Below are 21,763 nucleotides of genomic sequence, written 5' to 3' on the forward strand. Positions count from 1 at the left end.
CTATTTGTTACAGGAAGAGGGAGGGAGATATAAACAATTCTCAGACCACATAATTAAAAAAACGATTCTCAAGACTTGGCAAGAATTTAAAGACTTAATTGAGCCGAAAACACCCTGGTGGGCCTCCCCCCTTGAAATGACGGCAATGGGGGGGAGATGTAAGAAGGGAACCTGGTTAACCTACCAAGATGTAGTAATTAAAGAAAATGAGGAGTTAAGGTTGAAACCATACGACCAGATCAAAACCAGCTGTACCAGCTGGTTACAATATCTCCAATTACAGAGCCTATTTAAAGAACACAAGGAGAAAGGCTTCCTAGAAGGAAAATCGAAAGTGCAAGAATTAATAATTGAAAATGATTCTAAATTATTATCTAAAATTTACAGATATCTTTTAGAATGGGAGTTGAAAGATGAGGAGATAAAGAGTACAATGATCAAATGGGCTCAAGACCTGGGGAGGCCAATATATAAAGTCCAATGGGACAGACTGTGTAAGAGAACATTAAAATTTACGGCCTGTACCGGGATAAAGGAGAATATGATGAAGATGTTATATAGGTGGCACCTGACTCCGGAGAAAATAGGCAAAATATATAAGAGTGAAGATAAGAATTGTTGGAAGTGTAAGAACAAGGTGGGAGATTACTTACATTGTTGGTGGGGATGTGATAAAATATTCAAATTCTGGGGGGAGGTGTACGAGGAATTGAAGAAGATGTTGAAGTTTACGTTTAAGAAGAATCCAGAATATTTTTTGTTAAGTATGATCCCTGAAAACCTCCCAGAGGACAGGGAGAGTATTTTTCTCTATGCGTGTGCAGCGGCGAGGCTGCTGATAGGACAAAAGTGGAAAAAAGCTGAAGCTCCAACGATACAAGAATGGCAGATAAAATTAATAGATTTTGTTAGCATGGATAGGATGACTGCAGTAATTAGGAATAAATCCAAACAAATAATTAGCAAAAAATGGGAATATTTAGAGGATTATTTCAAAAAAAAGGATATCAGGACGGAGCTAGTGATCTGTTTAACTTAAAGCAGGGTGGGGAGGACTAGAGAAACTAAACTGAAGGGGAAAGATCTAAATTTTCAGATTCTTGAATTGTAATGGTGTAATAACGCAAGTAATTGGAGTATAGTACAGCTAAGTGGTGAGTGCGAGTTTGGAAGTTATTTTTTAGTTAAGGATAGAGCGAAAAGATTATAAAGGCAATACTTTTTGTGTGTATGAAATGTAGTCAATTTTCTGCAATGTGATTTTAATATTATGGAAGAATGTTTGTTTATTTTTTGCTGTTTTGATTTTAAAAGTTTCAATAAAGTATTTTTAATATGGAAAAAAAAATCCAGGTTTCCCATTAATCCAGACTTGTAGAGTTTAAAGGTGTACAGCTAACCTAGCTATAGCTATATCCCCGTTTCATATTTGAAAATTCAGTACAGTGGACGCTCGGGTTGCGAACATAATCCATGCAGGATGCATGTTCGCAACTCGCAGCGTTCGCAACCCGCACCTGCGTGTCTGCGCACATGCGGGTTGTGATTCTGCATATGCACATAGCGTGATTTAGTGATTCTGCGCATGTGCGCGCGCCGAACCCGGAAGTAACCCGTTCTGGTACTTCCGGGTTCGGCGCGGAGCGCAACTTGACTGTACTGCAATGATAGGGATTAAAAGTACAGTGGTGCCTCGACTTACGAATTTAATCCGTTCCAAAGGCACCTTCGTAGGTTGAAAAATTCGTAAGTCGAAAAGTGCCATTGGAAACGCGATTTCCCATAGGAATGCATTGGAAACGGAAAAATTCGTAAGTCAAAGCAAGCCCATCTAAAAATTCATAAGTCGAAAAAAACCTATCTAAAACCGCCGCGGTTTCCATTTGGATGTCGAGAAATTCGTAAGCGTGCGGCCATTTGCCCCATTCGTAAGTCGAAAAATTCGGTTGTCGAGTCGTTCGTAAGTCGAGGTACCACTGTATCACAAGGTGGGACCTCCTCTTTCTGCCACTCTCTCTCTCTCTCTCTCTCTCTCTCTCTTCCTCTCTCTTTTTTATATACCTTTCTCTCCCCAGGGCCAATGAAGGCAGGTTTGAGCCCCACTGGAAAAAATCTTTACAAGGGATTTAAAATACAAGTGTGGTCTCATTTTTATTTTAATAATAAATATAATATTTGTATCTGAAGAAGTGTGGATGCACACATAGAATCATAGAGTTGGAAGAGACCACAAGGGCCATCCAGTCCAACCCCCTGCCAAGTAGGAAACACCATCAAAGCATTCTTGACATATGCCTGTCAAGCCTCTGCTTAAAGACCTCCAAAGAAGGAGACTCCACCACACTCCTTGGTAGCAAATTCCATTGCTGAACAGCTCTTACTGTCAGGAAGTTCTTCCTAATGTTTAGGTGGAATCTTCTTTCTTGTAGTTTGAATCCATTACTCCGTGTCCGCTTCTCTGGAGCAGCAGAAAACAACCTTTCTTCCTCCTCTATATGACATCCTTTTATATATTTGAACATGGCTATCATATCACCCCTTAACCTTCTCTTCTCCAGGCTAAACATACCCAGCTCCCTAAGCCGTTCCTCATAAGACATCATTTCCAGGCCTTTGACCATTTTGGTTGCCCTCTTCTGGACACATTCCAGCTTGTCAGTGTCCTTCTTGAACTGTGGTGCCCAGAACTAGACACAGTACTCCAGGTGAGGTCTGACCAGAGCAGAATACAGTGGTACTATTACTTCCCTTGATCTAGATGATATACACGAAAGCTCATACCAATGACAAACTTAGTTGGTCTCTAAGGTGCTACTGGAAGGATTTTTTTTTTGTACCTGTTGAGAATGTTAAGATCCTAATGACTAATATCAATAATATAAGCACTCATATAATAATTGCTCAACTAACTATACAGGTACTTTAAATGTTACACTTGTATGTGTAACACAGCACAATGTGTATCACACAACAACTTTGTTGTATTTGCAGTGTTCACTTAAAAACATACAAATGTGACTTCGTGTAATAAGATGAGACTGCACTGTCATACTGTCAAATCGCAGAAGCAAATGTTCATATAGAGTCGCAAATGCTCAGTTCACAGCACAAGTTTGTAAGCTGGTTATTTAGAATTGTGTGTGCACTTAATATGAAATATATATTTTATTAGTAATTACATAAAACAAATGTAAGATAGTGAGGCCATGGGACCCCTTCTAGATTGCTAGGCCCTAGTAATTTCAACCTGGCCTCTTGCCTTCTATTCCATACCCTCCAACATTTCTCCAATGAAAATAGGGACATCCCATTCCATAATGATAATGCTACTCTTTATACCCCACACATCTCACTGGGTTGCCTCAGCCATGCTGGGCAGCTTCCAATATATATATATAAACATAATAAAACACTAAACATTTTTTAAAAAATACTTCCCTATACAGGATTGCTTTCAGACAGCTCACAAGTCGAATAACTCCATACCCTCTAACATTTAACCAATGAAAATAGGGACGTCCTAAGGAAAAGCGGGACATTTTGGGATCAAATCAGAAACTGGGGTGGCTTTTCTAAATCAGGGAAATCCCTGGAAAATAGAGATACCTGGAGGGTCTAAGTTATTGCTGCAACGCCTTCTCAGCTCAGGGCTCAGTGCAGGCAAACCAATCACTCTCCCCTAAATCCACCTCTGCCCAAACAAGCTTGTAGGTATTTTTTGACAATTATTAAGATACAAACTAAACTAATTTTGTATACCTAGATTCCACCTTAGAATGCAAAAGCTGCTGGCTTATTTCTGAATGGCCTGTTTCACTTCCAAGCTTCCAGACACAAGTTCCTGTGAATGATCCTTCTCCTAGGGTCATGATACCACAATATTCCCACTTGTATATGCCAATATGCAGACACACAGCTGCAAACTTTGTTCATCTCACTGTAGTAAGCATTCCAATTTGAGAGTCCATCAGTTTTCACAAATGAAGTTTTAATTAATACTGGAATTGTACAGAGAAAACTACATCTGTGAGTGAATTCACAATTGCCACCAGGATTTGATCTTGAAAAACAGACAAGCAACTATGATGTCAGTGATACTGTTAAGTCTAGGAACATAAGAAACCATTAAATCCAACAGCAATTTAATGCAATATCAGGGCAATATGATGTATATTTATGTATCTGATCATTTATTATGTTATCAACAATCTCTAAGTTATCAAAAGAAGCTCAAGAGGTACTTGATGTGATGGTGGTGCCTTTATTTATTTGTTTTCTATACTGCCATGCAAATGTTCAGTGTTGCATCTAATTAAGTCGGGGTAGACCTAATAAAATCAATGAACAAACTGATTTCAGTGAGCCTGCTCTATAACTTAGTAGAATACAACCCTGGATGTTAACTGACTTTTAAAAACAAGAAATATTTTTCCATCCTTACTGATAAAGATGTACATGTTGTACTTGTTGCAAATAGGTCCTTAAATTTAGCTTTGCTGAGTAACCTGAGTGACACTTGTCATATATTGATTGTCTTGTTTTAAAAAGGTTCCAAAAGCAGGCTAAATGAGTGGGAAAGTGCAGCAAAATGCTTTCTATTAAAAATAGTGCCAGGTAGCACTTAATGTAACTTTCTACTTTTAGTAGTCAACAGTTTTCTATAATACCCACCATTGTACAGTAGTCTTCAGGCTACATTACAAATGCATCTCTTCTATCTATTCCCTCTTTTTAAAAATAAGCCATCAAATTATCTTAACGAGTTGTGTATAGGAATACACTGCTCTATTAAAAGGAATCCAAAGAAAGTAAACATTTAAGAACTGTACAGACTGATTATAGTAGAGATGGATGTTAATTGCATCAAAGTGAATTTCTGGTATGTGTAGGGTTCTTGTTGTTTTTTTAAATCATGTTTAATTAATGGTGCTTACATTAAAATTCATCAAATTAACTGACATTTCCTTTTTGACCCAAGTTATATAATTATACTACTAAAACAATCCTATATATTCACTATGCCAACCAATACACTAACAAAAATGTTGTTCTTATTGAACCATTGCAAAATATAAAAAGTGGGTGAAAATTAATAACCTTTAAAACAACTACATTTGCAAAAAGATATTGTGGCAGCCTGACAAAATATTAAACCTGCTACTATGGAGAATCCTGGAAACTACATGACCTTTTTTGCTTGTCACTGAAACAATTTTCATTACTTCAGGCCTGCTTCTGTTCTTGCAGTGGAACACATTTAATGATTAGTTCAAGTTTTAGGTCAATAGCATGCCAATTCATTTTCCCTTGCTGCACTTGTGTCTGCCGTAACAGAGAACTGTGTGCTGCAGACCTTCTTTTATTTGACTAAAGTCAAATACCTGTGTTTTTTTTAAATGTTCTTCTCACCTGCAGAATGATACTTGATACTGTACCATTCATGCTTTACATTACAGTAAATGCTATCCCACACATTGTATAAGCTCTTTCAGGATTAGAAATGCCTAATAACCTAGTCTCATATAGTTCTGAAAATGTTAATCACTGACTGCATACAATTTGCACCTATTGCTTGTAGCTGACCTCTCACCAAGAAGTTCAAATTTCTTAACAGTATAGTCCTATTAATGAGACACATGGCTAATTTCTGTTGCAAATGAGGGCAGTAAGCATAAGGCAACGGAGGAAGGCTATTTGCAAATATTTACAAATGTGCAAGTATGCCTCTAATTACCAAATGAACTAATTTTTTTATCCAGATGAAAAAAGAAAACCTGAGAGAAAGAATGTGCATGTACACATCAAGTTGTCCAATATATTCCAAAGTTCTACCCCAGTACAAGTAATGAAGCCAATGCAAGTTCCTACCGATTCACTGAAGAAGATAAATGCAAATGTTACTATGTCAATAACATCATGGCCAGTTGCTTTTAAACTCATATAGGACACATACCTCTCCCTCAGCTGTACATATTCAGAAGACACACTTTATAGTTACTATAATACTGCAAGAATGAGGGTGGTGGTGGTTGTGATGATGATGATGAAGGGGAGGAGGAGGAGGAGGTTACTATCCCCAGCACCTGCTGGGAAACCATATCCCTACCTCAGCAAGTTGGATAAAGGAATAGGTCCAGATCCACTGCCCAGGAGCCCTCCTTTCCTGCCAGCCAAGAGTTTTTCCACCAAAGGCACATTCCCAGTGCGAGCAGCTTCCAGCAGTTCCTGGTCCTTCCCCATGGTCAGGAATCATCAGAGAACCTTCACACGAGACCACCCCCAAAACGCTGTGTAAGTTATCCCCGCCTCCCCACCCCAAAATGGACCCTCTCTAGAAAAAAATAATTTCCCTGCTCGCCTGTCAGACTGAGCGATTTAGGGATATTCCTGAAGCCTTCACAGAACACAGCAGAAAAAGGAGCAGCAGGAGCAGTGGTTGGGAGGGGAAATCACCTCCTCCTATTTTCAGCAGATCATTTCTGGGTGGAGTGTGGAAGAAAAATAGAGCGGGGGGGGGACGCAAAGGAAGAAAGACTCTTCCCCCACCCTTTGCCCAAATTCTAGTTTGGTGAAGCGGGGAGAGAGAGAGAGTGCTCAGCTCTCGTGCCAGGCTGAAGCGGGTGAAGAGTGAGGGAGATATTAACGACCAGGAGGGCACGAAATAAGGGGAGACGCAGTCTTGGCCACCCAGGCCCGTTGCTGAGGAGACAAGAGTTCTCCGCTTCTGAATGGCTGGCAGACTATGTGGGTCCCCCCCCCCTCCCCTATCTGGCTCCCGGTCGCGTGCCCTTGCTCCGGCTCCCGCTGCGTTGAGGGATTCTGCTGCCCTCCTTCAGCTGTCCAGCCCGCCCAAATAGCAGCAGCAGCAGCGGCAGCGGCGGCAACTGTAACAGGAGCTCGTCTCGCGCTCCACTGCGGTGTCGCGCGCGCGCACATATACATACGCGCGCGCGGCTCGATCGATAACGGCTGCCCTAAAAGGGGGACGAGGAGCTGCGCGCGCCGTGGCTGTGGCGCGCGCTCCCCCACCCTCACGCAGGAATAGCGTTAGGGAGGGAGTGGAGAGGGAGGAGCTGGGAGGGTGAGGTGGGGTTCTTGTAAGCCCGCGGTGTAGTCCCGTCAGGGTGGGGAAGTAGAAGTAGAAAAACAACATTTCGCAGGAGGAAGCTGGGGCGCCCGCTCCCTCCCACCCCTCCTCCCCATTGCGACGGGAGTGGCGAGGCAGGCCAGGATTGCCCATTGGGAGAAGGGGAGCGGGGAGGGGAGATATATGGGGGGCACTTAGGGTTCTCCAGAGCAGGAGGCGACCCATAGGGAGCATTCCAGCAGCAGCAATCACGCCATTCCCGTTTGCTGTCGGTGCGTCCACCGTCACCGTGCTTTTTAAAAGGGTGTCCTCACACCGCACACCTCACCCCAGCCGCTAATGAAGGCAGATTTGCCTCTCTAAACCCACTGGGTAGGGCTGTTACGAAAATGGCACCTTTGAATCCACGGTGGGAATATTATGGAATCCAGAGTTTCCCTGTTTTAAAGAATAGGGTTGCCTGGTTCCCCTATATATTTAGAGGTGCAAGTTCGCAGCAGGGCACTTCCACTACTACAGCCAAGTCCACTAACCTGGTGAGTATTAGAGGAGGAGTTATTTTAATTTAAAAAAAAATAGCTATCCTGCCCGTGGTTTCTTCTCAGCCAGTAATAATATAGTTATCTACCTCTATGTAGTATGGTGGCTTATGTACTTCAGTCTCATTTTTATTGGCTCCTCATAGGGAAGAAACTTAATATTTTTAATTAATTCTCTGAACTGAATTATAACTCTTGCTTCACACTCTGTAGAGTCATTATTCTGGAGAGTGGAACTTGCATTATGTATATCTGAGGCTATTGCAATGGGGTCAGATTTTAGTACATCTTTAAATATTTAACACAACTTTTAAAATCAAATTTATTATACTGTAACGTTCTTCTTCATTTTCTCTAATCTTTCTTTTGTTTTACTCTGTAAGGGTTTAGCCTTCCTAGTTAATAACGTCTAAAACAGTCCTAGATTTTTTAAGCTGCCTACGTATCACTACCTTAAATCAGCATGCAGTATTGGTTATTAGCATCATATTCTTCCATACCCTTTTGGAGAGGCGAGCCATTACCTTACCTATATCAACATCCATCCCTCCAAGCACTGTGATTGGAGTGTGTTGGATGAGATTCTAACTCCCAATGATCAAGATCCAGTTCCTTTCCTTCCTTCCTCTCCCCCATCCTGGCACCTACTGTATATTATGTTGTTCATATTTTTTCTATCATTTTAGAAATGGGCTGCCTGACTTTTTAAAATAAAAAACAATCTCCAAAGAGCTTTGGTGGGGGGTATTTACTTTGGATCACTTTAAGCATGCCCCACTTGGGTCTGCACAGTCACCTCAGGATTCTGATGGAGCAGTTGCACAGCCCTAGTAGACAATACTGATTAAGGTAGATCTGTAGTCTGATTCAGTATAATGTAGCTTCCTGTTTCTAGCAGGATTTTTTTTTTAAAAAAAAGTCTGTCTCAGATTCCACCAATGGTAAGCCCCCAACAAAAAAAACCCTTTGAAAATATTCATTTATCCCCAATTAGCGTTGTTTTTTATATGCGTTTTGTCCCTGCCCTGACAAACCTCAAGATAAAGCATTCTGTACAGAAATTCAGCTCAGCCTTTAATATTGTACTCTTCCCTATTTGTTGCATTTTTTCAGGTTTAGTTCAGCATTGGTGAAGGTTGCCCTCTGCTAGTTTTAAATTCTAAAAAGGAATCAGGATTACCATCTAACAGCACCTGAACAGAAAGTAGGGATGAGAAACATCGAGGAATGGCATACCATAGGGTTTCTCAAATGAAAATTATTGCTATCCCACATCAACCTGTTCTGTTTAGCATATGTCTTTTTCTCTTTTTCTTTCTTAAAAATGTTTTCCAAAGCACTAACTGATTATACCATAGTAAAACAAGGTGTTGCTGCTGAAGCAAATGACAAATGACTTATGCAAAAAGATAGCTGTAGCTGCTAAGCTTAAGTTGATATAGGCTAGCAGCAGCTCCTTTTCTTTCTTAGAGTGCATATGATGGTTATCTAGTACTTGAAGTCTCTTCTGCTATGCCTGATGTTCAGAAAGCAGGTGAATGGTAATGTACCCCCATTCTACACAAGTAGATGACATACTGGAGAGGGTATAAACTGAGCTGTGAGTGAATAGACTTCTAACATTCTACTATATGTTGTTTTGTAGCTAGATGTTTCCAATGTTCAACCTAAGTGGATGGCTGAGATGGATGCATTGTACCAGGACCCAGAGATGGTGTAGATACCATGCTTGAGCTCTGATGATAAAAGTCCCGTGTAATTTTAAAAATGTAGAAAAAGTAAATTTTGAATGAAATTAGAACATTTTCTTTCATGAGTCATGCTATTGCATGTATGAAATGGGATAGTACAATGTGTGGGGAATGGGGACTGTGCTTCAAGCTTGTACTGAGTCTTTAAAAATGCTTAGGACATGGATGTATGAGTGGTCTCTTCTGTTTTGATCTATTTTGCTCAGAACTGGCACATCATGTTTTTATTAGAATCTGCTCAGATTATACACACACACACCCTACACAATGCCAGTATTAGTATGTGCCTCCTCAAATCTGGGTTTTCAGGAGCTGCCATTCTCATGTCAAAACCTTGAAATTATCCTTGCACAGCATGGCTGTCTTGGAAATATGGTCTACATAATATGCTGGATCAGCTCCAATTAAATTACACATTTACCAAGCAGTATTGCAGAATGAGCATATTAAGATTTCAGGGGACAATTCATAAAATATGTAAAGTGTTTTGATATTATTTTCAAGTTCTATTCACTTGCTTTTTGTAAAATGAAGGATACAGGTACGGTATAACAAAATCTATACCCCATGACTTCCTTAACCTACATATTCCAGAAAAAGATTAATAAGTTTAAAATATGATAGCTCTTTTTCTGTTTCTCAGCCGAATGACATATTAGAAGTCACACAAGTCAAGGCAACTCTTGCCTATGACCCTTTTAAACTCTTCCACTGTAAACATGGTTCATTGCACCTTCTCCTTCCCTCTCAGAACAGCTGAACATGCAGCAGCTGGCAGTTCCTGGCATAGAAAATCATGAGAGTTATATAAGTACCTTAATCCTTCCATGTTGCTTCCTGATTGGCACTTAAAATGTAGTGACTCAGCCACTGATATATGATCCCACGACAGTAATATGCAATTTATGAAGAGCCCCTTTAAGTTCCTCCCTTTTCATCAGCAAAAAGCTTTTCTCACGCTTCATCTCAAGAAATCTCAACACTATAATGACTGGCAAAACCTCTGATGTCAAATAGGCTTAAATGTGTTTGAAAACTAGAAGAAGAATTTAAGCAGCTCTCTTCATTTCATAGGTTACCACTACTTTTAGAGTTTTCAGTGAAAAGTATTTGGAAACATTCAACTTAGAGCCAGTGTGGTGTAGTGGTTAAGAGACTCGCAATCTGGGGAACCAGGTTCGCGTCTCCGCTCCTCCACATGCAGCTGCTGGGTAACCTTGGGCTAGTCACACTTCTCTGAAGTCTCTCAGCCCCACCCACCTCACAGGGTGTCTGTTGTGGGGGAGGAGGGGAAAGGAGATTGTTAGCCGCTTTGAGACTCCTTCGGGTAGTGATAAAGTGGGATATCAAATACAAACTGCTCCTCTTCTTCATTTGTGGTGATAAACTTATCAGACATTACTGATAAGGGTTTAACAGAGTTTTGATCTAACTTTAGATTGAATAGAAAACAATCAGTCTTAATATAGTGCCTTGAACAATTTCTGTACATTTGGGTATAAACCAGTAGATTTTCCTGTAAAGATTTTGTGTAAAAGCTTTACAACTCACTGGGGAAACTTTGAATGACTTCTGTGTATTCTACCATTAGACCTCTAACTTTAAATCCCTGACCCCCAGTGAAGGTATGCTAAAAATGGGTTACAGGCAGTTTCTGACTAAGAAAGTTTTATCAAATAGCAAGGTTTCAGAACCTGCTTGAGGATGTGTGTTTTCCTCTGTCCATAGGTGGAATCTTGACACATATAAAAAACGCTGTGAAAATGCTTTTTTAAAAACCCTTTTGAAAAATATATTGAATTTGACATAAGTGTACCATCGCCATCTTGTCTAGTGTCTATAATGCACTTAAAACACACCTAAAATGTTTTATTTGCAGCTGTATAGCTGAGTCTTTAGGTTCATTATACCAGTTCCTGTTCCCCACCTCAGAGACTACAGTGGTACCTCTACTTACGAATTTAATGCGTTCCGAACGCACATTTGTAAGTCTAAAAAATTTGTAAGTCGAATCCCATAGGAATGCATTGGGAGAAAAAATTCGTAAGTAGAAGCAACCCTATCTAAAAATTCGTAAGTAGAAAAAATCCTATCTAAACCACATCCAAGATGGCGGACGGAGCTCCATTCGTAAGTAGAAACATTCATAAGTAGAGTTATTCGTAAGTAGAGGTACCACTGGGGAACAGTTTCCTACATGACTGTATGATTGATCTTCAACCAAAGGTTAACCAGAATACAACTTGTACATAATTTGGGCAACAGGTTCACTATTTCTCTCAATCAGTTGGAATCAGGAATTCCTTGGGGTCATTCCAAATACGCTTTTTGGTTTCCAAGTTCACAGAACAACAGCAGTGGCACCTTGTATTAAATCTGTCACTGACTTTGCTATTAACTCTTCTCAGGTAACCTTTTGTTTCTATTTTATCTCTCAAGGTTTTTTCATCCAGGAGAAGCAGTGAGTGAACAAGCTGAAAAGAAAAGTGTGACTTAAGTGCTTAAGTGACATTATGAACACTACTTCATGCATCATGTTTGTTTCTTTAAAATGCAAATCAATCTCCCTGACCCCTCTTATCCTTTTGCCTTAGTCATACTATGAACTTTTAAAATGTGGGTTTTCATTTTATTGATTTGGATACTAGTCAGAAGAATTGGTATTAGGGAGCTAACATGCCCCAAGAACAGTAGCGCACATCATAGTAGACCTTGCTATAGTAGAACTTGCTATAGCTCAGAAATAAGTTGTTCAGATCACCTTAGAGTGCAGCCAGAACCAATCAGGAAACCACTGCACTAGCTGCCCAAGATCTCATGCTTCACTGTAATGTCTTGCTGTGAAGCTACAGAAACCTGTGGAAGCTGAAGTTTTCAGGATAGGTTTTGATCCCTCTAATCTTGTTCATGCTTTCATGGGATTGGAGTTCAGAAAAGTAAATAATTGTATTTAAAAGGCAACAACAAAGCCCTGCAGCTTGGCAAAGTGTGTCATATGCTATCCTGGAGCTGTCCATGGTCTAGCAGAGCATGCTTTGGGCCTTGCTTCCTTGCAGCCTGCTTTCTGGCTATTGCTCTTGATGCTGAATCTGTTATTAGTACCTACCAATGCCCTGTCTCTTCCTCTGCTTTTAGCTTCTTGTTGTACACCTGTCCACAAAGATAGCAACATTTTTCTGTTTGCTTGTTTTGTGTTTCCAATGAGGTGGCTCAGATAAAATCAGTTTGGGTTTCTTTGCAGGTACTATAATGAGTACTTTATATGACCATAACCTTTCCATCATTCTATGAGAGATTTAAGACTATTGCAAAATACTAGGCACAAAAGTTAAGCTGCCAGTGAACCATGCTGGGCTGTGATATGACCTTTGGGGAACTAGTAAAGCTCACCTCTAGAAAACCATATGCTTCACAAGACCCACAATTCTTACCTTACCATTTTGCACCCTCCATTTCCCTTGATCTCCCAAAGCTCAGCTGCTTTCTATTCCAGCCGTGTTGTGGAGGGAAATTGAACCTTTCCTTCCTCTCAGGCACATTGCAAGCACGATCAAGATGGCCTTTGGGAGTTCTGTTTTCATGGGTTACTGCTATTGCTGAAACGAGGGGGGAAGGGCTGAAATCTGATTTTTGTCCTTCCCTCTGTAATCCTGGCTGCAATGCTCCTGTTCCTTCTGTCATGCCTGGTAAGTTGATTTAGAAGGAAGGGGGAAGGTGTTTTGAGGATTGGATTGGCTAAATAGGAGGAGCTGGTTTTCAAAAAGTGTTACTATGTTTAGGTTTGGAGTTTTTCCCAAAGGTGCCTCTCTTCCCATCTTTGGCATGTGTACTTAACAAAGACAATACACGCATGCCATGTTCCAAAGGATATTGAAATCAGTTTTTACATTTCAAAATAAACTGAAAGACTAGTGGCTGTATTCTAACAACGGATGTATTCTGGAATAAAAGCATTAACAATTGCTTATGAAAATGGCTCTACTGATCTCACATTTCATTTGGGGTGAGGGGAGAAGCAGTAGGTTTTTGTATAGGTCAAAAGCCAAGGGCTGTTTTTATATGTGAGATTTAAATTGCATTTGAGCCTCCTGTGCTATTTATGTTAACATTCACATAATATTCACATAAAAAAGAATTTGTAATAAGGCTGACATTCTGCTCAATGTAGGTTTTACATTCTTAAAACCCTCATAAAGACTATAAGAGTTTACCATTGAAACTAAACTAAAAATGCATTTCAAATTTCCAAACCCAAGAGGAAGCTTCACAGAGTTCTCACTAGATGGAGCTGGTGCTCCCTTGAAATCCTTCAGCTTGCTGTAATTGAAGCAATAAATGAATGTTCGTTGGGAATCTTTTTTATAAAAAAATGTTGAGTAAAGCATGTGGCTAAAACCTAATTCAAAGGGCATCAAATTATTTCTGGAAAGCAAGGCTCCATATTTAGGAGGCAGTGAAACTCCTCAACTAAATCAAATTGTTTAACTGGAACTTAGATAATGCACTGATGATGTCAAGATAAAAATATTTTTTCTACAAATTAAATACTGAAAGATAACATGGATGGACCAAATGATCTCACTGTCTGGAGTTACAGGAACTGGATGAAATGTAATAATACAAACTGTAAGATCATCTGTTTAAAGACTTTTGCTACTTAATGCTACTTAATCTACTGGGAATGACACAAAAAGAGAGCTGGGGTTCTTCAAAATTGACCAGATGACTGAGATGATGTGCACTGAGTACAAATGCAATCCCAGAGTATACTACATATGACACTTCAAGTTATAGATTATAAATTATTAAAAATGACAAGATCTTTTTTTGGAAAAATGTTATCTCATTTCAACCACAAGATCATCACTGCAGCTGACCTCATGAGAGGAAGCATGGAAAGTGTATATATACACTCTCCCATTTTTGCTGTCAGGAGAAACAATTAATTACAGACACTTCTACACAAGCCAGTTCTTCACTTTCCCACACAGTTAAAACTCCAACCACAGAACTGTAGATATTCGGACTGGTTTGCACTTTTAAAAACAAGGTATTTCCCAATTCCGTAAAACATTGTATAATTCAGACAAAACAAATACCAGACAATGTTTTCAACAAAATGATTGAGAAAGGTCTATCCAAAGTGAATTTTCCTATTGGGCGTAGTCTTCATTATTTTAAAAACTTAGAACCTCCTGCAGAAATCTGTGCTTTTTATTTATATATTTGCAACAGTTTTCAGCTGAAAACTAGAATTTAATTTTTTACAAGTAGCCCATAATTTATAATGCAGTTTTACATTTTTAATGGAATTTCACAAGTCCAAGAGGGCAGTTATTTGATTCCCCCTCCCAAGTGCATTAATATACAGTTAGATTACATTTTTACACAAAATAACAAACCCAATCTGTTAAAAGGTTTAAGTAAGGAACGTTCCTACAAATGACAAGTGATCATCTCCGAAAAGCCCTGGTCTAATAATTAATTAGTGACAGATCAGCTGACCAAGCACCATTCCAATATACTTCACTGTACAATGGTCACAAATACTGGATAAAAAGAAACCACACATTAGCATGGTTCCAGCACAGTTGGAGTGTTTCCTCATTTTCTAGGGTCACACCTTTCCAAGAGTGTTTCAATGCATTAACACAGCTGAGAATGCAGGCATAAAGGGGGTGCTCATTCCCAGGCAAGTTTGGTTGGTGTTGGGCCCAGTCTCTGGATGATTACATCAGTATTAATTAGCTACGTTGGACCATGTTGTGCCCTACAGTTAATAGTGCAAATTTAATCTCTCTTGAATAGTACTTTTTTCTACCAGTAACAGAACTTTATCTTCACAAATGAAGATAGCCTAACAATGACACATGGTACATTTTATTCATGCCACCACCTATTAAAACAAATTAGTAACATATAATAGAAATTGATTTTCCCTGCATCACTGCATCTTAAATTCAGGCTAAAGAGAAGTACATCCTAATTCTTTGAAGATGTTGACATAACTGATTATTCTGCAGAAATTTTGTTCAGGGCTCAGGTTCCAAAAACAGTCTAAAATGTATCCCTTTTTTTGTTCCAGTGCAAAATTATAGAGTCTTCCATCATTTATTTTCAGTATTCATTTTCATTTGATGAAGCAGGGTGTCCTTTTCCAAGTGAGCTTCAGCAAGAGCTGTCTTAGCTTTGGCTAGTTCTTGTTTAAGACATTCATTTTCTTCAATCAGCTGGAATAATAAAGTAGAAATTAAGAATTTAATAGTGTTATATAGACTCCTCTTAACAATTTCCCCCCTAAATAATGCTTTCTTAACAAAAAAACAAGAACAATTTTTCATGAGTTTGAACCAAAGGTATTAGTTATCTAAAATTACTTCATGTCCCTCTTTCAAAATGCTTTGTAAAGTTCATTTTGATGGGGAAATAGTTTGAAAAGGAATGGCCTAGAGCAGAAGGAAAAAATCATGTTAAAACATACAATTTTTGTCAAAAGACCTGCACAATGAAATGTTCTGTAGATCTATGGTTACCTGCTCCTTGATCGAATCAGATAAATTCCTAAAAGGTTTAAGAGACCTGCTAATTTCTGGAGATGTTTGTGTAGCTTGAGACAGACATTTCTGTTTTTTGTGCGCATCAACTTCAGCAATTTGTTCTCTTGCATCATTACTTGTCTTAGTCTTTGGAACATCACTGCTAGGTGTTCGGTTATCTGTTAAAAATAAATAATAATTAAAGTGGGTGATACCCAACAGTAACAGCTCCACTACTACCAGTCTATTTCTGGGCACAAATCAAAGCACTGGTTCTGACCTATAAAGCCCTACACAGCTTAAGTCCAAGTTATCTGAAAGACTTGCATTCCCTCATTGCATTCCAGCCCAGGTTTTGAGGTCCTTCCCCCTCCGAGGGACACTTGATAGGAACACAGGAGACAGCCTTCTCCATGGCTGCTCCCAGAATTTGAAACTCCCTCCCTGGAAAGGTTAGACTGGCTCCCTCCTTTTTTCTTCCGCTGGCTAGTGAAGAGTTTTTTTCCCAACAGGCATTTGGGAACTGGCTGCTCTTAATTAAAAGGCTGGTGCTATGCTGGTATTTATTGTAATTATTGGTATGGCTTCAATAGATTATATATATATATAATTTTAATTCAATCAATGTTTAATTGTTATTTAATCATTGTTTTCTCTGTGTTTTAGCAGTTATTCTTATCTGTAAGCTGCCTTGAATCAGGGAAAAGGCAGAATGAATAAATATATAAATAGCCATATCAGTCATACTGAGTAGAAACATTGAAATCACTTGCTAGCATCCAGTGATTGCACCTCAACAGCAATTTATCTCAGTAACTTGAATTGTACAGTGTCAATATAAAAAATATTAGTTAATGATCTACAGCTAAAAAGTATCAAGTACTATGAAACTAAGCTGTATAGCATGAGCTTTCGTAAATAACTAATCCTTCAAAAAGTGCATCCTTGTACAATCACACCTTCACATAAATATATCTCAGCAGACATCTTAAACTGAGATGCCATTATAAGACTAGACATTATGGTTCTAATGGCAGGTGCGTAGCCACAAGATACCATTAAAGGGATAAGCTAGACTGGTCTAGTGGTTGTTATGATATTATGATATTTTCTCTTCTTGGGAGAAAAGCAATGACAAACCTAGACAGCATCTTAAAAAGGAGACATCACCTTGCCGACATGGTTCAATCTATGAGTCTATATGATAAAAAATGATGTTTATTTTTGTTATGAAAAAAATATGATCCTTGCCTCATTCCATGAATTGGGAAAATCAAATGTTCTTCAACATTAAACAGTTGAACTTACAGTTTAGAATTTTAGCATTTTCCATAGTTTAAATGTTTTATTGAACTACCTGCATTCCCGCCCCCCTTATATACCCCAAATGGGAGGGGCAGATGGGGCTCATTAACCTGGGAAGGAGGCACATCCAGGAGAAGGAAAACTCTGATCTAAACCTTCGCTGCCTTACGGGATACCTTCGGGAGAATAAAAGATTAAGGAGTAAACCCTACACAAATCCAGAGTGGAATCCCCAAGTTGACTGGATGGCCCTTGTACACCTCCTTCCAGCAACTCCAGCAACCAAGCTGGTGCCAACATATTGCTCTGCTTTCCTTTGGACCACCATCAGTGAGGCTGAGAAGGGGGTCTTCTTGTCTGGGCAGCCCAGGACCTCCAGACACACTGCCCCAGGGAGGTCACTTCAGTGTTGCTAACGCAATGGTTTGACTTCACCCCTGGAGGTGCACTCCATTGTCTCTCAAGAATGACAGATGCCAACAACATCACAAATGGTAGAGGCTTGGACTAGATGGCACAACACATGATTTTTTCCCCATGATGATATTAGACCAGGCATCCCCATACTGTGGCCCTCCAGATGTTTTGGCCTACAACTCCCATGATGCCTAGCTAACAGGACCAGTGGTCGGGGAAGATGGGAATTGTAGTCCAAAACATCTGGAGGCCTGAAGTTTGGGGGTGCCTGTATTAGACTATAGTATTTATTTCTATTTTCTTATGAGTTTTATCCTACTTTCAATACAAATATTTCCAAGGTGGGTAAAAATACTAAAAATAATAATTTGGTATAAAAAAAAAGGCAGGCAGGCAGACCTCTGATGCAAAATGAACCATCATCTTTCCTCTCCACCATAAGCAGGTCAATATTCAGTGTTACAGGGGCTGGTTCAGGAGCAGTTAGACTGTCACGTGGGCTGTCATCCTAGAAAATATAAGCAATACGAGCATATTTTTTTAAAAAATAAATCACATTAAATTCAAGCAGACTCCAAAGTTCTCTGTGATATTTGAGTCAATGGTGGAATTCCCAAAAGCATCAAGAAGAGAGAAACAGAGACTGCTTGCCACTGAGGAATGGCTGCTTCTGCCTGCATACCCTACTCTCCTCTTTCACAAGCAAATTTCTGACGGATGAACTCTTTATACTGCAAATAGTTCGTGAGAATATGCTTCCAAACATCCAACAGAATTTCTCTAAAACAAGGCAGAACATTGAATTTTACTTCACCTAATCTTGCAATATAGCTGAAGACAATATACAGCACTAGTGTTAGGATAGCTTTCTATGAAGCCAAATTTTACTCAGTAGTGCTTGTTTGAAAACATCACATCATTTAACGGCTTTTAAACTATTGACTAGTATCTAACAGGAGCTGTTAATTTGAGCTTTATTTTTTTTAAGCAATGCTTTCCCTCAATCCCGAATTACCGATATTTACTCTGAACTGACATCAATCTCACTCCAAAAATGACATACTTTTAAGTTGATCCTTGTATTAGAAATTTTTATATTCATAGGCATCACTTCTGCAACCATTTCATCTTCCAGAAAACGCTGAATGTTCATAAGTGAAGACATTAGGAAATCAGCACTCAAGTCTTCCACATGACATTGTAGAAACCCATTTTTTTCTGATAGCAATGAATGTATTATAGCACTGGGTCCACTTTCCCATCTCAGTCTGATTTCAGGAGTTGATTTAACTGGCCCAGTCACAGTCTTAGGATCTGAACCTGTTATAAAACCAGTACAGAATCAGGTAAACCACTTTTACATGACATTAAATGTCTCTTGTTTATAGCCCATCCTCCAACATGATGTAAACACTGACTACTTTGAAACAACACAAAAGATAATGGGGCTATGTCATCTAATAGACAGCTAACTTGCATTCGGTATTTTGATTTAAAAATCTATAAAAGGATGGAAACTGCTTCTATAATCTTTATAGTCAAAGGGAGTGTAATCAGATAAAGGAAGTATTTATAATTTCCCTTCAAATGCCTATTTTACAAATTAATTTCACAAACTTCATAGCATTTCTTCCTTTTAATATATTTTCAGATGTACTGAATAAGCAACAAAGTACAAAATAAATCCTCCAGTATAATCTATGGGCTGTATCCAATGTTGTCCATGAATGAATGGAATAGACTTATTCTTGCTGATCGAGACTTTCTCTATCCCCTGCAGCCCCACTGCATGCCTCTGAAATCTGCTTTGCAGAGGTACAGAACACTTCAAAGCAGATTTAGGGGGCATGTGAAAGACTAAGGTATGGGAAGCTGAAGTGCCATTGCATGGGTGATAGTCGCTTCTGCCCCACGTAGGATTCCACTGTATGCTAGTACCTAACTGAATACAGATAATCATTTATTGCAGTTGGAAAAGTCTGAGTGGGGGGCGGATCTAGGTTCTGGCCTTTCTTTAGATAATTCCAGAAGAGTACACAGACACGCCTACAAATCCACTAAAAAATTTTCAAGCCCCTTTAAAGTCTTTAGTTGTCCAAATCTGTAGGCTATTTCATAACATACTAAAACCAACAAAACAGAACCCTTAGACAATTTCACTAGTGTGAAAGCACCAAAAATGCCTTTTTATATTAAATTAGTTCTTACCTGCTGTTCGGTTGCAAAGGTAATGTCGAACACTGATATTGCCCAACTGATTTGGTACAACCTGGTTTACCTGAAGGCATACATCTGTGTCATTACCTCTTATGTCAATTTCACCATTAACACCAAATATTTTAAAAACCACAACTGACATCTGTCAACAAAATGAAAATACAATTAGTAACTCATCTGGGAAAGCTCATATTATGTTGACCTCCCCACCCTACCCCGACAAATGTGCAGAATCAAAGAATCACATAGTCAAAGTAATAGAAGGGAAATAAAAACCATTTTCAGTTAGAGTAGGTTCTGTAACCCATTGGGAACTTTAGACTCATAGCACTGAGTATAAAACTGCTTACATCTGCTCCAAGTTGAACATAGCTGTTATGTGTTAGTGATACCTCATACATCTGTTAGTCATAGTTGCTTGGATGAATTTCAGTTGTTTTATTTCAGGGATGCTGATTGAATATTTGGGCTGATCGATTATTTTTAGTTAATTTGGGAAATTTATATCCTCCCTTTCCATACGATATACTCAAGGCAGCTCCCAACATTACAGATAAAACAATGAAATAGCACACATGTCAAAATATAGAAGAGAAAATAAAGAACCACGAGCTAGCAAAACATGTATTTTGCAGGACAAATAACATAATCAACTCAGTAGGCCTCTGAAACAAAAAGGTCTTTGCATGCCAATGGAAGGCCCAAGAAGGGAACAGGCAGCTTTCTTTAGGAAGAATGCTTTGGAGCATGGGCATAGTACTAAGAAGGCTCTCTCTCAATCTCTTATGCTCCCAGCAAAGGCAGCTCAGATGGTGGATCACTGAAAGGGTCTCACACATATCTTAATGTACAGGTTGGTTTATATTGGTATAAGACAATCCTTCAAATAACTTGATCCATTTAGGATTTTAGGTCATAACCAGCACTTTGAACTGGCATGAACTCTAGTGGGATGTCAGTGCAATTGTAATAAGGGCACCACCTGCTCTACTATCTGGCTCCAGTCAGATACCTGTATTCTCAACCAGAATGAGTTTCTAAACACTTTTCAAAGGAAATACCATTGCTATTTTATTGTGGACGGTTCTGCACATTTTGCAGGGGAACGAGTTTTAAAATAAATAATTAGAACAGAATAATTGTGACTGTAACCCACAGAAGCTCTGTTTTGGCAGCAGCTCATCAAAAAGCCCATTCACATTCATGATATCCTGCAGAAGAAGGACTTCATATATTTATTTGCTTTCAAACATATGGAGCAATTTGTTCACCTTATGCTAGTTCATAAGCCTATGATTTATGCATAATGAAAAATAAAGATATCAATTGAATTTTCCTACTCTAAGCACTGTTTTAAGGAGGGGGGTAATTAAATCAAAAATGACAGAATGATCTCGATATGAATCCAAGGCAGACCTTTTAACATCACAGTAATCCAAGTTTATGCACCAACTACCGGTGCTGAAGAAAGTGAAATTGACCAATTCTATGAAGACCTACAACAACTTCTAGAAATGACACCAAAGAAGGATGTTCTTCTCATTACAGGGGATTGGAATGCTAAAGTAGGGAATCAAGAGATAAAAGGAACAACTGGCAAGTTTGGCCTTGGAGTTCAAAATGAAGCAGGGCAAAGGCTAATAGAGTTCTGTCAAGAGAACAAGCTGGTCATCACAAACACTCTCTTCCAACAAACAACACAAGAGACGACTCTACACATGGATATCACCAAATGGGCAGCATCGAAATCAGATTGATTATATTCTCTGCAGCCAAAGATGGAGAAGCTCTATACAGTCAGCAAAAACAAGATCTGGAGCTGACTGTAACTCAGATCATCAGCTTCTTATAGCAAAATTCCAGCTTAAACTGAAGAAAGTAGGAAAAACCACTGGGCCAGTAAGATACAAT

General features: G+C 39.1%; 2 protein-coding genes across 2 annotated transcripts in view; both read right to left on the reverse strand.

Moving 5' to 3' along the window:
• Window positions 1-6,861, reverse strand: part of LOC118090759 (ankyrin repeat and sterile alpha motif domain-containing protein 1B) — a 192,167-nt gene extending 185,306 nt beyond the window's left edge. Inside the window, exon 1 of the mRNA XM_035126879.2 lies at window positions 6,107-6,861. Coding sequence (XP_034982770.2) covers window positions 6,107-6,240 — 134 coding nt within the window. The 5' untranslated portion in view covers window positions 6,241-6,861. The remainder of the gene's footprint in view (window positions 1-6,106) is intronic.
• Window positions 6,862-14,573: 7,712 nt separating this feature from the next.
• BLTP3B (bridge-like lipid transfer protein family member 3B) overlaps window positions 14,574-21,763 on the reverse strand; it is a 38,560-nt gene continuing 31,370 nt past the window's right edge. Inside the window, exons 17-21 of the mRNA XM_035127511.2 lie at window positions 19,844-19,994; window positions 18,699-18,955; window positions 18,035-18,143; window positions 15,911-16,092; window positions 14,574-15,607 (exon numbers count right to left, since the gene is read on the reverse strand). Of these exons, the coding sequence (XP_034983402.1) occupies window positions 15,485-15,607; window positions 15,911-16,092; window positions 18,035-18,143; window positions 18,699-18,955; window positions 19,844-19,994 (822 nt within the window). The 3' untranslated portion in view covers window positions 14,574-15,484. The remainder of the gene's footprint in view (window positions 15,608-15,910; window positions 16,093-18,034; window positions 18,144-18,698; window positions 18,956-19,843; window positions 19,995-21,763) is intronic.

Source organism: Zootoca vivipara, chromosome 10 (genome assembly GCF_963506605.1).
Source record: "Zootoca vivipara chromosome 10, rZooViv1.1, whole genome shotgun sequence".
NCBI lineage: Eukaryota > Metazoa > Chordata > Lepidosauria > Squamata > Lacertidae > Zootoca > Zootoca vivipara.